The sequence below is a fragment of the Nematostella vectensis genome, chromosome 10 (genome assembly GCF_932526225.1).
Source record: "Nematostella vectensis chromosome 10, jaNemVect1.1, whole genome shotgun sequence".
NCBI classification, from domain to species: domain Eukaryota; kingdom Metazoa; phylum Cnidaria; class Anthozoa; order Actiniaria; family Edwardsiidae; genus Nematostella; species Nematostella vectensis.
Window position 1 is genome coordinate 10,335,724 of NC_064043.1, and position 17,113 is coordinate 10,352,836.

At 40.4% G+C, this 17,113-nt stretch overlaps 2 protein-coding genes across 4 annotated transcripts; one reads left to right on the forward strand and one right to left on the reverse strand.

The window, feature by feature from the left end:
• Positions 1–3: 3 nt before the first annotated feature.
• LOC5519263 (ORC ubiquitin ligase 1) lies at positions 4–7,348 on the reverse strand. 2 transcript variants are annotated; one of them, XM_032363998.2, is made up of 7 exons: positions 7,233–7,348; positions 7,011–7,146; positions 6,003–6,091; positions 4,103–4,354; positions 3,588–3,679; positions 2,894–3,114; positions 4–2,452 (listed from the first exon to the last, which is right to left on the reverse strand). In XM_032363998.2, the coding sequence occupies exons 1-7, from the start codon at positions 7,305–7,307 to the stop codon at positions 1,569–1,571; spliced, it is 1,749 nt and encodes a 582-aa protein (XP_032219889.2). In that variant the 5' UTR covers positions 7,308–7,348; the 3' UTR covers positions 4–1,568. The 2 variants fall into 2 exon arrangements, with proteins under 2 accessions (XP_032219889.2, XP_048589467.1); XM_048733510.1 differs by lacking the exons at positions 7,011–7,146; positions 7,233–7,348 and adding an exon at positions 6,460–6,584.
• A 6-nt stretch (positions 7,349–7,354) lies between these two features.
• LOC5519262 (probable dolichyl pyrophosphate Glc1Man9GlcNAc2 alpha-1,3-glucosyltransferase) lies at positions 7,355–17,042 on the forward strand. Of its 2 annotated transcripts, none has more exons than XM_032363999.2 (13): positions 7,355–7,476; positions 7,725–7,803; positions 8,346–8,539; positions 9,874–9,980; positions 10,418–10,485; positions 11,032–11,164; positions 11,296–11,411; positions 12,256–12,376; positions 13,049–13,191; positions 14,350–14,489; positions 14,926–15,023; positions 15,703–15,775; positions 15,857–17,042. In XM_032363999.2, exons 1-13 carry the CDS (start codon positions 7,397–7,399, stop codon positions 16,206–16,208), a joined length of 1,704 nt encoding a protein of 567 aa, XP_032219890.1. In that variant the 5' UTR covers positions 7,355–7,396; the 3' UTR covers positions 16,209–17,042. The 2 variants fall into 2 exon arrangements, with proteins under 2 accessions (XP_032219890.1, XP_032219891.1); XM_032364000.2 differs by having other exon boundaries at positions 7,395–7,576.
• Positions 17,043–17,113: the final 71 nt, after the last annotated feature.

Below are 17,113 nucleotides of genomic sequence, written 5' to 3' on the forward strand. Positions count from 1 at the left end.
CTCTTGTCTGTCAATATAATTTTAATTTAATTTCCTCTACATAAATACTCTCCTTTTCTATTTTTACATAACAATTTTCTCGTGTTTTAAACCTCGGTATATCTACAGCCAGGCTAGGCTGTGCAAGACTGTACCTGGGACTGTTTGTATGGGTATGGACTCCATCACGTCTGTATGTTCATCGCGTGACATTTTTTAAAGGGTGGTGTCGTCAGTGGCATGAAGAGATGGGGTTGGACTCCATCCCCTACGAAGTTGCAGGTACAGCCTTACAATGCCTTGTTGTATTCTTTGAATTACGCACAACAAATGTATATCAAAGCGCAGACGGGAAAGATCTGGGGCGAGGCGAGTGACTCTTTCCCAATCCCTCACGCGCACTGCACATTTTTGCCCATTCCTTGCCCGTCCAGCTTTAACAAGCCATAATGATCCTGATCAGGGGCCCTGTCTTTAATTAATCTCAATGGTAGCATCACGTATACTACAACACGACTCGCTTGGCGAATAATAAATTAATCCTAAACACAAATTACAAATAAACTATATTCATTAGAACAATTTGTACTAAAATGATATTTGGAGACCGTCACAGAGACAATAACTTAAATTCTTACAAATTACTAAACTACCATAAATTTGCCTTTAAAATCTTCACGTACAATCTATCCTTCAATATGTTTTTTTCCTTCATTTTGCAGATAAAACGTATTCTTAGTGCACAAGCTCTGGACAGTGTTAAACTCCGCACACTTCGCCTTTAAATAAGTTGAGCACGTGGAAATGTACGCTCATGTGAGAGGGAGGACTAATGCGTTTGTAAAACCATCTTTTGTAATGGATATCTAATAAACTTTATTTAAATACGAAGTGTTTGGAGTAGTTCGAAGTTGTGGGGTCTGTCGGAATTTTAAAAAAATAGTTGTACGTTTTTCTGGTTCATAAAATTGGGCACAAGCTTTGTAGGAAGTGTTCAAGTCTTTTTGGGAAAAAATCGGAGCATAAAAATGGTACCACACACTGCCTCTCCTTTACTTTTAACGATCAACAATAGTTTGTGAACATATATCTTCATTCTAGTTCTGCATTGAGTTTAAAAGGTTGTAAAGAATGCTGAATCACGTCAAAACAAAACAATAAATACTAAAGTGTAGGGCTAACTTAGTGCAAAAATAAAATAAAATAATAATAATGCCCATAAAAAGGTCGAAAAAACGGCAGGACGCGCTAAAATTTCCACGTTTGCAGTAGATAAAGGTTTCCTTGTGGCCCTGACATTGCTTTGACTGAGTTTGTGCGCGCAGACATTTCACGTTAACACAAATAAAAGCCAACCTGGAACCCATGCAGTGTTGTGACCGAGTGATGTCGCAATGTCCCTATTATTCACCCATCTTCTCACTTATTAAAGGGATGTCTAATGGAAGAATCTCTTGGACTAGCCTCTTGAGTCTACGCGTAATATCCATGTTGTTACACCCATCTTCTCACTTATTGAAGGTATGTCTAATGGAAGGATCTCTTGGACTAACCTCTTGAGTCTACGCAAGCTTTGCGTACTCCCAGTCCTACTGATGTCCTAGGTGGAACAAGTGGTCTTTTTCTAACTTGACTTTTTTAGCCTGGGTCTCCCCGTCTGGCTCTTCCAACTCCATTTTAATCTTCGTCGCTACTAACGTGGCGGACGCGGAGACTGTCACCATGTCATTTGCCCCAGTCGAGACCTCCACGCGCGGGGACAAACTTTCGAGGCGCTGTGGCGAGTCCTCATTCATGGAGCCTTCCACGAGAACGTCGAAATCCAGCGTACGCGGTAGCTTGCCTCCATCCGAGCTCGTGGGTGACGGGGCGGATAGATCCTGTCGACCTCTGGGCGTGTCCGACTGGCGACCTCGTGCGCGCTCACTCAGGAGCATCAGCTGACGGCTGGCGGAAAACGGCGAGGAGGGGTCTATGTTGAATGGGTTCCGCATAGGGAGCTTGCTGTCGAGAGAGGGCCGTGGAACAGTAGATTCACTCTTGTAGAATACATCGGGATTGCGGTCGCCGAAACACAGTGGGTCCGAAGTGCAAGGGGATGCCTTGAGCCACTGGCCTGTTACCTCGAGGGTGCGGTCGGTAGGGGTATCGGGTTTGCTGGGCGAGTTCCTAAGCCACTGGTTTGCAGACTCGAGCGTGCTGGCGGCCTCTGAGAGGGTCGATGTCAACATGTCGCTCGTGGAAGTGTAGCTATTCAGCGCGGAGGTGGACGAAGACGGGAAACTGCAGACGGGAACCATGGTGGGGCGGTCGTCCTCTGCGGGTTCGGGAGGCGAGAGGACATCAGAGTTGCTTGATACTCGACGGATATTTACGAGGCCGTTTTCGTGGGTGTCTCCTGTACCTCCAGGGACCACGCCCTCGAGGGAAAAGGAGCTACGGCGTGATCCACTACTAGTCTCGGCAACGTCAGCTGCAAAAACAAAAACACGCAGAAAATGATAAGTAGCAAATAAATCTTTCTATGAGTTACACTTCTACATCTATTTTTTTATGCAAAAGAAATTTTCATGAAACCGTGTGACGGAAAACCAAAGCAAGGGCCAGCAATGTTTCAAGCGAATAATGCAGTGTCAGTGGTGAGCGGATATTCCACTTAAATAACGTCTTTATCCGAAAGGACGAGAGACCCAAACACGGTCCCTGTATTAGCCAACATACGGGCTATCTAGTGTGTGTTTTCGAAAAAAAAAAATAATTTCGACTTGGTTTCGGAATTCCTTTGGCGAGCGGACAAATTAAAAAAAAACTGCGTTGAATTCAGCTTGGATATTTTCCACTTCAACTCTGAGCGCCTGCGCAAAGGATATTCCTTTCTGCTCCCATCAATAAACACGGCTGCATGCATACATACCTGCAGCTGATGACGTCGACGTGGCCTTCGCGGTAAGTGGGACTCGGCGCGCTGTGTCCGGCGTCTTCTTGCGTTCTGTGTCCGGTGTCCGACGGTCCAGCCTGGAATTCAAGTCCTCGATGTACTGATCACTTCTTGTCAAGGCTTTCCGAAGCAGCTGAATCTCTTTTTCGTACTGTGATACTTTAGTCTGCATTGCGGAAATTGTGTAACGCCCAAATCTTGCGAGAGACAAAATCAGAAAGGGCACTTACATTGTTGTATTCGGAAATATGGAGAAATGCGAAGAGCGTGTAACAAAACAACATCTTTTTGATTTAAATTATGTAAGTAATTTACGGAAGATACTTTCGTTCCCTGTGTTCCCCTTTATAATTAACGTATACGGCGTAATATTTATTTCCATCCGTTCGATGTACGATGAACAAACTAAACCATTGTATGTATCTGACAGATTTAAAAAACCTCGAGTTTTTTTGTGTTTCACATATTCTCGATTGTTTTCAAGCTTTCCTCAGTAACGCTAAGCTTTGCCGGGTAGCGGTTTATTTAGAGCCATCTTGAAACTTTCTTTTTACCAAATTAGTACATTAAACTGGGTGTTAAGCTTCCAGTTTTCATAAAATAATAAAGTTGGACTATGTTGCAAGGCGGCTGTAAACAAACTACCAAGCCTCACTCTCGAAAACCAAACCTTTGAGGAGATTTTGAAAAGAGCATCTCATCCTTCATTCTTGCTATTTGTCTCAAAAGCATGTCGTTTTCTTCTCTGAGCTTTTTATTTTCCTACAAGAAAACTAAACAATATCAGAGAAACATGCCTTGGACGCCTTTGTTTGTTGTTGTTGTTGTTGTTTTTGGCTGAAGGGGGCAAAGTGGGCAATATTTACTGACTGCTTTATTGTGCATGCTAAATTTCAGGAGTAGCTCTTCTGCTCTTTTTTAAAAATATTTTAAAGCCCTTTATGGAAGATGTTTAATTTTTGTTGTAATTCTCACAGTGATATGGTCCAATCTATAAAATTAGATATACACAATTAAATTTGCAAAGATGTGCTGTGGTGGTTTTTGAGTGACCAAACCAAAAACTAAAATCAGAAATTAAAACAATGTAATATTTTTTTACCCCTGTCAGCATTTTTAAAAACATCATACATACTTCTGTAAGTGAATGTTATTATGCTAAACATATTTCTGAAAGTTCAGTACCTCTTTTGTCTTGGTCATGTCATCTCGTAGCTGTTCGTAAGTGGTACTCGCTTCTTGTAGTTTGGCTGTCAATTTGAGCAGCATGTCGATATCAGAGCACACCTTAGCACCACCCTCCCCATCCTTGCCGCGCTGGCTTGCCGACATGTGTAGCGCCGAGATTGTCTTGTCTTGCTCCGAGATTCTCTCATGGAGGCGCTTGTTTTCAATCTTAAGTCGATCGATTGTGTTCTGTAAGGAGACAATGTCATCCTAAAAAAAGAGAGTGAATTCATTATGAACAAGTAGAACATTTAAAGGGACTGGATCATCAGTTGTGCTTCTGGTTTACAACTTGGTTCCATCATTTTAACATTTGCTTGTAAAAAGATTATAAACAACTTGTCACATAAGCAATGAGATGGGCTTATTTCAAAGATAAAAAAGCAAAGCTACAGGCTCTGTACAAAATCAAAGTAAACATATTCAACTGTCCATCTCATTTCGCCTTAAACTCTTCTTAGCAAATTTGAAAATAAAAAAGGCCTGGTTTTCTTTTATTTGCTTCCTATACACAGTCATGTCTCATCTAAGCAGACAGGCTCAGGAATACAAAAAGAGTATGTGTTAATGGAATTGCTTATCAAGTAGAATATTCAAATGAAGTAATAGTAATGGAAAAAGTCAAAATAAAGATTTTAAGGCGTGTTAATCCAGATTTCATAAGAGCTTTCCAAGTGGTACAGTATGTAGGTTCATTCTGCCTTGCTTAATTTATATGTCCTTTGCTTACTATCAAAGGGGAATGGAGCGGTGCTCCCTACTTAGAATTGTCTAAAGACAATTAGATAAAAGTCAATTTATATGTATTTCTGGTCATAAATGGGAAGCACTAAATGTCATAGCATATTTGGGTTTTTGTTTTTTTATTGCATTTTTGACATTATAGCCAAAACACATTTCAGTGAAAATCAACAACAAAAATATTATATGTAAACATAAAACTGAGAGAAAATAATAAACTTATATAATTCACAACTCTAATTTGTTTCCTATTGTAAAAAAGGGGTTTTGTTTCAACAAAGAAGAAAGTACACATTTGTATGCAGTATTCATTTTCTCTGAGAGAATACTTGCTTGCTTACAGGCCTTACAGGCATTTATAGGCAGATCACTCACTAAATATGCCTGCTAGGGAGGCTAAGAGAATACTACAAAAAGTTTATTTTTGAAGATTGAGGGTCAAGATAAAACCTCAATACTCCTTTTATAACAACTGCATAGTATAGTCTGCCAATAGTGTTTATTACTTTTTAATATGTAATTCAGGATGACTTGTAGACACATTTGTAAGTATGTTATTCTGGATAATTTGTAACTCAGAATAACATGATTCCAGAATCACACATACATTAAAACATTATATTCATAGAAGAATTACTGTTGATTTAGTCTAATATGACATGATACTTTTTTTCTAAAATAAAGCTTTCAGGCTAAAATTAATCTCTGAGAAACACATAAATTTTGGGCAATTACAATAGAGGATCTAGGGGGGGAGGGTTTAGGGGTTTTAAAACCCGCTTTGGGCTGCCAGAAAGCCATATGTAACAAAAAAATTACCACCTCCCCCTTTGTCACTGAGCCAAACCCCCCCTCTTGAAAAGCTAGATCCACCCCTGAGTTACAAAACCAAAGAGCTCTAGCTCTTAACATGTAAAAGAGCTCAAGGTCTTAAGAAGCTCTTGAAAAAATGCCAAAGAACTAAACTGTCTTAGTATGCTAAATTATACAAAGCAATAGAATTAAATCGATTTGAATTAATTAAGAAGTCAACAAGGAAAAAGTTTCTTCCTTGTCAAACTAAGGATAGTACCACTTACTGGGAAATTAAACTCCTTTAAACAATACATTATCTTACCTCATATTCTTGTCGAATAAGCTCTAGCCGAGTACGTCTTAGTTCTACTCGAGTTACTGCATCAGAGTTCATGTGAAGATCCATGCTCCCTATAATACAGCAAAGTGTCAGTGACACAAAGAGTTTAAGTTCAAACCTGGAATCCATACCCATATGTACCTGAATAAACTATACTCTCTATCACAGAGAAGGCTGTCTTATTGAATGATGAAAAAGGACCCCTTAAACAAGCATAATTCTTGTCCCTAGAATTCATAAGGGATTTTTTGCTCTAATCACTCCATGATCTCTGATCCTAAATATCACAGACGCTCCCTCTTTGATGTCTCGTATTCAGAGTCAAAGACTTGAACTTCAGTCAACCAAAAAGATAGCTCTCAACTGAAGCCACTCAAAAGCTGCACTTCTAAACTTAAGGTCAACCTCTATTATAAGCCAATCAAAAAGCAAAACTCACCAAAATAACCCTACTCTAGCTTTCCAACCATACTGAATTTTTCTTTACTGCTCAGAAAATATGCAAAACCAAATTAGAAGGGTCAGCCCTTGGGTCGAATTGGTTCCAGACATGAAAATAAGCTTGGCAGTCGTCAGAGCGAGGCCACTAGACAGAATACTTGACCTTTACATGTCACAAGTTGTGACGTGCGAGACATTTCACATGTGTCATGCGCAACGCTATGGCCTTATGACATAGTGATATCCCCAATGGTCAAGGCAAGGCCTAAACGGTGCCCTAACCTAATAAAGACAACTAAACTACGCTTTCGATACTCTTGATGCGTGCAATGTATAATAAATAGTTTTATAAAGCGTTCAATAAATAATAAATAGTTTTATAAAGCGATTTCGCCAGGTAAATGCGAGTATAGTTCAAAAGATCAGTTGACAATGTAGCTGGTTCGCCTGACTTTTGATTCTTTTGACAACGCTAAGCCCCGTGTTACGCTTTCTCTCACGAGACAGTTAAACCTGGTTTGAAATCAGTATAGCTTGAATAACACTCACCTAGGATTTTTTTCACCGGTTGATCTTGGTTGATTGGAGTCCTACACGTCGGGCAGTAGCGATTCGTACGCAACCATAAATCCAAACACGGCGAACAAAAAACATGTTGGTTTGGGCAGACGACCGGTTCCTTTACCTGTTGAGAATCACCGGTAGTTCAATAAACACCCGACTCATGGCCAAAAGGCTGAGTTCATCAGCTTCAACACTAATGATTGGTACCTTTCCTAGACATATTTGACAAGAAATTGGCAAAGTTAGCGAAAGGGATGCATTTGATAAATTACTGGAAGCCATTTTCCAGCCATCTGAGCCAGCGAGTGATCTGGCCAGTGGAATAAAAATAGAGCACTACGCATGCGCCTCGGACCTTTTCCAAATCCAAGATGGCGGACTTGGTGGGACATTGGTGGTTGAGCATTGTTTTGATGGCGTCTTTTTTCAAGCTTCTGTTTTTACGAACATAGTGAGTAAAGCGCTGTTGTGTCTGGGCCTAGAGAGCTGTTTCACATGTGGGTGGGTTGTTCTTCTAGTGTATGGAAGGGTCCGAATGAACAAAGTTCAAGGTAGATAGCACGAGAGAGGCTGTAATAATATCTACCTACTTATTAAACTGAATGAATATTCCATTTTAGTTAAAATAATTGAAAAGGCTGTGATTTAAAAATAAATGATTGTTCGCTGTATAGAAATTTCTCCACATACTCTCAACAGCCACTCCACAGACTTTGAAGTTCACAGGAATTGGCTGGCGATAACTCACAGTTTGCCATTGAACAAGTGGTACTATGAGGTAAGAGCATCCTGGTTGTTCAATCAAGCAATTAATCTTAACATAAATACCAATTACCACTTAGTGAGTAAACTTTCATGAGGGGGTGGGGGGGGGGGGGGGAGACTGACTCCCCTATATACACCGTGCAGAAGCTTGCTGTTGGATCGGATAGGGTATAGCTATTTTTCCATAACAAGGCATATTGGCCTATCTGTTGAAGCATGGTTTTAATTTCATTAACTGTATTTTCTTCATGATACGGGAGGGGAAGAGAGGGGAACACTGTAAGACCCCTTTGGCAACACCCCTTTGTCTCTAGAGCTTGCAGAAAACAGTAAAATTAGAAATATATTAAATTCTGAAGTGTAGGAGCACGATCCTAAGTCCTACCTGTAACAGGATTGGCTGGATTACCTCATTGTTTTATTGTATTCCTGTTCTATTGTTTTGTTTTCCATTGTTTTGTCTGTGGTGCATCAATCCAATGTGGTGAAATCTTTTTAAAGCCTCTACAAGACCCATTAGTTTAGTTAAATAATTCAAAGCATTTTTCCCCACAGTCTACATCAGAGTGGACCCTGGATTATCCACCCCTGTTTGCATGGTTTGAGTTCCTCCTCTCACACGTCGCGGCACTTGTGGACCCTCAGATGGTGTTGATTAGCAAGGACCCCTATGCCAGCACAAGAACAGTGATATTCCAAAGGGTCTCTGTTATTGTGACTGATGTCCTCCTTGCCTATGCTGCAAAAGAGTGAGTAAAATTTGACATAACAGGCTTAACCTAAAACTGTGGCGAGGGAAAGGGAAAAGAAGAGCCGGCAGCAAGGCCCCATGCTTTTGCATGTTCTCTGTTCATTGACAAAGGGAGCACGCTGATTGGCTAATCTCGACACATCATCAAATAAAGTAACAAAATCTAAAACAGGCCTAGACTTGTCGCTTGACTGTGCACTCATCTACTTCAGAATTTCAGCATCTATTTCAGAACCACTTTTAAAGATTGCAATTATTACGAGAAGAACTCTGCTATAGAGTCTCTGCTCCTTAGGGATTTTACCAACAGGCTTTGGTAAAAGCTTTATTTATTACCAAGTATTTATTAGCGTCATGAGCTTCAAGTCTGGCGGTGAAAGTCCGAAAAGTTTAGTCATTTGTCCCCAACAAGATCAAGGAGACAGAAAGCCTTGGAAACAAGTCTTAAATTAGATAATGACTCTTACGCCACAGAGCAAATGATATTTGCTTCAACTGAAGAAGTGTAAGCCTCAGAGTTTAGATCAGCTCTGAAGCGACCTTCCCGATCGAAATCTAAGTGTGATTGTTGTTGATGAGACAACCACCTTGACATGTCTTGATATTTGAAGCAAAAGGAGGAAATCTTTCTGGCGCTGGCCTTCGTGAAGGAAGAAAAAAATATTTTTTATCAACTAATAATTTGGAACTTTCTTAGAATTCTGTATTTCACTCGGAATCTAAAATCTAAATACGCTCTATTTGTGATGTGAGAGTATTTCTAAAATTCAAGGGTTCACTTGTCAAGTATTTTGATGGGCCGCTTGTTGCACGTTGTCCATGTTGTTTAATTTTTAAACGTCCGTGATTGGTTCGATTTGACAGCTCCTGACAGTTTCATTTGACAAGTGACATCAAGCGTGAAGGGGGCAGAATGCAAAAACAGGGTCTTGCTGCTGGCTCTCCTTTCTCCTTTCCCCCTTTCACTGGAATCCCAAATCTTAGGAGAGCCGGCAAGCAGGCTAGAAAGGGTTGTTCACCTTAGAAGACATTTCCGATGCTAGGAATGTCACATCACTCATTACATCTTCCTCTTCCTGGAAGAAATTGCTGCATATTTTAATTTACTTTTTATGCAAGCAGTCAACTGTAACGGTCCCTAACACACCAGATATATAACATGGGAAGTGAACACTGTATATAATGAATCACATATTGAATTATCTTTTTAGGTGCAATAACCTATTTGAGATTGGCTGCTATCAAACCCCTCTCCCCCATTCAATGTTGTACTGTTAGTGAAATAGATTGTATATGATTCCTTTTTTCTTACCGTGCTGTTGTGTTATTTAGGTACTGCCAGTACTTAGAAAAAGCAAGAAAAGTGTCCTTTCCTCCTCTTAATGGCTTGGTACTCTTTCTTTTAATTGTCTTCAATTTTGGATTACTTATTGTAGACCGTATCCTTGGCCTGGTGCCTTTGGCAGATGAGCTTGTTGTGGTTTGCTCAGGGTTTCTTTTACAGACCACTTGAAGATATGGTGGGTCTTTGCTCTAAGGCCCTATTTATATTAAAAGTGCCTTGTTAAAGTGTAGTTCTAAGAGTCCCAAAAAAGTTCCATCTTTAATTTTTAGTGCAAACTTCTTGTAGTAGGGAAGTGTTGATTGACATGAAGCACCCCAAACAAGTTTAAGGGGAAGGGGACTGTAATAAGAACAATGAGTAATTTGTTTAGATTACAGCAATTAACTCAATTAAGGTTCTGCCAATGTGTGGGGAGTGTGGCATCCCCTCCTCCCCCTCAGTAGTGTCAAAAAAAATGTTGATTATTTATTTTATGATTGTATGATGATTTGTATTGAAATGATGCAGTTTTATCCCTTAACCTTGTTTAAGATATCCATTTTCAATACAATGGCTTCCTTTTTGGGATCCTATTGTTGTCAATTACTAGAATATCAGAGGTAAGTTTAAAATAAATATGTTCTGTGTTTGACAGAGTAATATTAGGGTCTGGATTTTCATGGATATATGAAATTTAAAATTTGGAGCACTGACAGCCCTTCGTACTGTGCTTTTCAATATTCTTTGAACTCTCACTGATGATTTCCAACAGCTAAATTGCCTTCTGGCGTCAATCATTTATTCACAGAAATAGTTTGAATGATGAAAGGGAGCAAGTGGTTTAGCAGTTGGAAAGGATTAATGAGGGTAAAAAGAAGAATGAAAATTGCAGTACACGAGAAACAGTTTGTGAATTCTTGACAACAATCTCCAAGTTGCTGAAAATACTTGCTTCTGCAAGTATTCAAGTATTCTGCAATTTTTATTCCATCTACAGTATTACAGTACTGTATGTGTTGCTGAAACAAAACATCAAATGCCTTCGATTTATTGAAACCTTAATTCAATAATCTTGTCAATTGGAATTTTTCAAGACAGACATAAGATAATCAGATTTTTATTTTACATTTTAGACTGATTAAATATGTTCTATTTCTTTTTCTCAGGGCCGAAACCTGGAAGGCGCATTGCTTTTTGCCACTCTTCTGAACTTTAAACACTTGTTCCTGTATTTGGCTCCAGCCTTTTTTGTGTATTTACTAAGAACTTACTGCTTCCGTTCAGACTCTAGCAAACCAGGTATAAAGAACACCCTGGCAAGAATGTTTACTAGTAACTCACTGTTTGTATGTACGTGTGCCATTTTGTCTGTCATCTCTACACCCATTAGCCCTCAAGGCTTACATAACACCCTTTTGTTTGTCTTTCAGAACAGTTTGGATGGCTAGGGCCAAGTCTGAGTGACTTCCACCCACTAAGGCTTTTCAAGCTTGCAGCTATTGTCATAATCACCTTTGGTGCATCGTTTGGTCCCTTTATAAACATGGTATGGAGATTCATGTTAGTGAATTTCAGTAGTGGATCTAGGGGAGGGAAACCTTGGGAAATTTACCCAGTATCTGTGTAGTTAGAATGTTGATGTAAGAAAATATCTCTCCATATTGCTACTTGGTCTACTGTTTACTGTCTGCAAAAAAAACGGAGACCATAATACTTCTTTATTTTTTCCTATTTACTGGTATATTTTAGCATGACTTACTTCCCTTTGATCTTTCTGTATGTTGTGCAGCAAGTTGATCTTTCTGTATGTTGTACAGTAAGTTGATCTTTCTGTATGTTGTGCAGTAAGTTGATCTTTCTGTATGTTGTGCAGTAAGTTGATCTTTCTGTATGTTGTACAGCAAGTTGATCTTTCTGTATGTTGTGCAGAAGTTGATCTTTCTGTATGTTGTGCAGCAAGTTGATCTTTCTGTATGTTGTGCAGTAAGTTGATCTTTCTGTATGTTGTGCAGTAAGTTGATCTTTCTGTATGTTGTGCAGTAAGTTGATCTTTCTGTATGTTGTGCAGCAAGTTGATCTTTCTGTATGTTGTACAGCAAGTTGATCTTTCTGTATGTTGTACAGCAAGTTGATCTTTCTGTATGTTGTACAGCAAGTTGATCTTTCTGTATGTTGTACAGCAAGTTGATCTTTCTGTATGTTGTGCAGCAAGTTGATCTTTCTGTATGTTGTGCAGTAAGTTGATCTTTCTGTATGTTGTGCAGTAAGTTGATCTTTCTGTATGTTGTGCAGTAAGTTGATCTTTCGGTCTGTTGTCAATTCCAAGTGTGCACACAATGAAGAACATACCATTTAAAAATTATTTCTTACTGGTATGGAAATGTCCGCAGGGTCAGCTTCACCAAGTTCTCTCAAGGCTATTTCCCTTTAAGCGGGGTTTGTGCCATGCATATTGGGCTCCTAATGCTTGGGCATTGTATAATGTGCTTGACAAGGTTGTTGCTGTGGTTGGTAAGTAGAATCCAATCTGAACTCTTATTAAATTGCATGCTATATCCTCTACAGTGACCCAATGGCTTGCTTAAAGGGTTGTTACTGCAGGGAAGAATTATTACATTGTTCAGCACCGACAGAAACGAGAGGGGCCCAGGTGTTTGTGTATGTGGGGAAAGGGTTATGCCATTCTCAGAGCCGTAGCAGAACACATAAGATTGGGGGGGGGCACTGAAAATATTGGGGGGACACAGCCGTGCCCCTTCTGGTCATTTCCTTATAATTTTTGACAATATTGGGGGGCACGTGCCCCCAGTGCCCCACCCCCTGCTACGGCCCTGATCCTAGTCCATACATGTCTTCTAACCATTCTTCCTGTATCTGGTTACTAGGTCCAAGAATTTGGGGAGGGGGGTCGTGTTTGTGTGTGGGGGGAAAGCATGTTATGGCATTCTAGTCTGTACATATCTTCTTATAATCCCTGTATCTGAATACTAGGTCCTAGGGTTGGGGGTGTGTTTGGTATGTGCAGGAAGTGTTTTATGGCATTCTAGTCTGTACATGTCTTCGTATCATTCCTGCATCTGAATACTAGGTCCAACAGGTTGGGGGTGTGTTTGGTATGTGCAGTTAGGGTGTTGTGCCATTCTAGTCCATACCTGTCTTATCATTTTTACATCTAATTACTAGGTCCAAGGGCTGGGCTGATTACCAAAGAGGGCATCCAAACACAGGCCTCAATGACAGGAGGGCTGGTAGGACAGTCAGGGCATCTGGTTCTCCCGTCCATACCCCCCTTAGTCACCATGGTCCTTACCCTTGTGTCTATAATGGTGTGTAAGTATAATACAGCCGGAGGTTAAAAGACTGGTATGGGTGGAGGGGGGGAGGGTAGGGGTGATGTGATGACACCTCCACTGGGTATTTCTGATTTAGCCCAATTCAGACTGGGGGGGGCTCTTTAAGCCCCCCCTCTGGGAAAATTGCTAAAACTTCTAAACCATATCAGCTAAGAGGCCAAAACTTGGTGACTTTTCCTAAAATTTATCTGCGGAAGTTTTTGTGCCATTGTCATGTCGAAGAGACGCTCCATGTTATCATGGCAACCACACATAGTAGGTGTGTAGTTTCCAAAAAACTATAAAGTAATGAATTTTTCATATTTTGGTCCTGTTTCTCAGTTTTTAATGCCTCTTTTGACTTTGTAAGTTTGTTTAGATGACAAGTTTCACAACAGCGCTAGAATTTTTTTACCTCTGGTATTTGGGGGTAAGGGTGGATAAATTTTGCTCTCTCAAAGCTGTTGTTAAAATTGTCACTAGATTTACAAGATGACACTTAAAAAGCTAATATTATGCATTTATCATTATTACGAGCAGTAATACATGCACGCAAATACTTTTTTTGTAATAATTCCAGATTTTTATTCTTTTGCAAAAATCATAAGAATCCAAGATGGCGGACCCAAGATGGCGGAAATTCTTCCAAAAAAAAATGATTATAAACGTTTTTATGGCCTTTTTGCATTGTAAAGCCGTTGAAAGGTTGATTTTGACATATTTGATTTATGCAAAATGATTTCAACCCAATATCTGATTTAGGCAATATTTTAAAGAATACCTAGACCTCCTATTTATGTCGTCATTGTAATGCATAATTGATTCGACCACACCCAAAATAGGGCGTGACGATTCTTTGCATGCTGGTGATCATTGTCTGTAAGTTTGATGGTCATAGCCCAAGCGGTTCATGAAACACGGAGGGGAGGGCCCTTTTAGCCCCCCCCCCCCCCCCCCCAGTCACAGAGAGCTCAAAAAACCCAGTCTGAATAGGGTTAATCTAAGAAGATTGCATACACACACAGGCCATACGTTTCAGGGTCGGAAAAAGAGTTATTTATGGCTTTTCCAAGAGCAGGGCTCATCTTTAGTATGGTTCACTGCATTTTGATGACTAACCTGAACTAACCTTGTGCTCTGCTTTATCTTCAGCCTGCCCTTCTCCACGCATGGTACAGACCAAGTGGCACCAAGAGGTTTTTGCGGTGTCTTGTGCTCTGTGCCTACGGCTCATTCATGTTCGGTTGGCACGTGCACGAAAAGGCAGTTTTAATGATGATTATACCTCTAAGGTGAGACCTGGAATTGGCTGTAGTAGAGGTTTTATCCTCTCACAATAATAATCCCTCTAGGGTGAGGCACTTATAAACCGAGTTTATCAATATCATGTACGCTCCCAAGACTAACATCTGGGAGAGAATGGAAACTCTGTTTGCAGGGTAAGCTCAAACCTACAAGTGACTATATGCAAAAAGAAATAGGTTTTAATAAGCCTTTTCTGTAGTCTTTCTAATCATATCTTTTCAAGTTTTTGGGGTTTATGTGTGTGCGAAATGTCACCTTTTTAATTTTCGAGGTGTTATTTCCCTACTGAAATGAACACCACGTTTGCAAAGATTTTATTAAACACTCAAGTCACATGGTCGGGCGCATAAAAGAAAAAAAGTGCTGTCCTATTTTGCAACACTTTTCCCTGGCTTTATCCTAAGCTATCTCTTTTCTCGGCAGTTTATTGGCAGTTCAAGATAAGAAAGATGCGCGCGCATTCCTAGTGTTGTCTACCGCTGGTCATTTGTCGCTCTTCCCTCTGCTCTTTAACCAGCAAGGTATGTAAGGGATGTCAAGCCTTAAAATATGGGTTGTACTACCACTATGTTGGGCGAAACTACCACAGTGCACAGTATGCTGTAGTTCAAATGTGCAGTTGGTATCTTACAGGGGGGCGGTCTTTAACTATGGCTTAGAAGCGGCTTCAGAGCATTTTTCTAAATCTTCTTGAAATGGCTCCATTGGCAGACCGCATTCTTGTAACTGAATCGCGCCGTCACCACCCTAAACTGCTCCTTTACAACAAAAAAACAATAAATTCATGGAAACCTCATAGAAGTCCATTGTGTACCAAGGCTGTTGCTAAGGCTTTGCAATATCCCTCGAACAAATGTTTTTGCTAGCTTTTTCTCTTCCATCGACGTAAACGCACATTTGAAGTATATATTAAGTGGCCCTCTATAGAGGTTCCACTTTAGGTTTGTTTGTGCGCTAGCATCTTGTAGAATCCATACTAATTACACAGGGAGCTCACCTTAACGGTTTGAAAAAGATCTATACATAACGCACATACCCACTAAATAAACAACAACGCACAGTTTAGATTTTTTTCAAAACGTTAAGGTAAGGTCCCCTTGATAATTCCGTGGTGAACTACAGTCGATGCAAAGACGTTGCGATTTTCAATCTGCCAATGTAATTCGATATAGTTTTGTCATCATTTTTATTTTGTTATAGAAACTCCACTAAAGATCTGTCTGATGCTGATGTTTACCATTCTCTCGTTTTATTCGTTATGTCTTATCCACTGGTGAGTAATGGCTGTTTATTTTTATCCTCCCTTGGTTTAAGGCTTAGTCTAAGCCTAGCAAAATGTATTATCTGTCAACAGCGGAAAATCCTCCTCCAATCAATCATCTGCGCGGTCAGAAATCTTCACTCTACCAATAGTGTCGTGGTATGAGGCTGCGTACATCTGCGGTCTGGCGGTATTGGAGTTCTACTGCTCCTTGATACACCCTCTCACCTCGCTGAGCAAAACCCTCCCCTTCCTACCCCTCCTTCTCACCTCCACGTACTGCGCTCTAGGGGTGGGGTGGTCGTGGATGTTGTGTTATGCGAACTCGCTGTGCTCAGGGGCAAACGTGGTGCACCAGCCAATGGGTTCTCCCCCAGTGTCACACACGCCGCACCACCACCCCCAACATCACCACTTGCACCATGGGAAGAGAAAGAAGCGCTAAAGTGATATCATCATCATCCTCGTCAGCATCATCTTCATCATCATCTCCAGCAACATCACATCTTGCACCATGGGAAGAGAAAGAAGCGCTAAACTGATATCATCATTCTCGTTATCATCATCTTCATCATCATCACCAGCAACATCACATCTTGCACCATGGGAATGATATCATCATCATCTTCTTCATCACCAGCAACATCATCATCATTCTCATCATTATCACCAGCAACATCACCACTTGCCCCATGGGAAAAGAAAGAAGCGCTAAAGTGATGTCACCACCATCCTCGTCATTCTCATCATCTTCTTCATCATCACCCCCAACATCACCACTTGCACCATGGGAAGAGAAAGAAGCGCTTAAGTGATGTAATCACCATCCTCTTCATTTCTAATCATCATCTTCATTATCATCACCCTGAACATCACATCTTGCACCATGGGAAGAGAAAGAAGTGCTAAAGTAATGTCATAATCATCACCATTCTCATCATCATCATCACCAGCAACATCACATCTTGCACCATGGGAAGAGAAAGAAGCGACAAAGTGATGTCATAATCATCACCATTTGCACCATGGGAAGGTAATGTCACGATCATCACCATTCTCATCATCATCACTTACAAAATCACCACCTGCATTAAGGTAGCATCATAAACATCAATTTCGTCATCATCTTCAGCAATTTTACGTCATCGTCACCCATTATAAAACCCGCATCACAAGTATAGAAAGAAGCGCTTGTGATGCGCGAAAGAAGCACGATGATTAAAATGATGTATACAAATAGAAATCTAATAAAGTTTTAAGTAAAGCCATGTCATAACAACAAAATGCTCCGTTACTGCCTGGCCCAAGCAAACGAGATGTTTATAATACAGCGTTTAGCAATAGTGGATA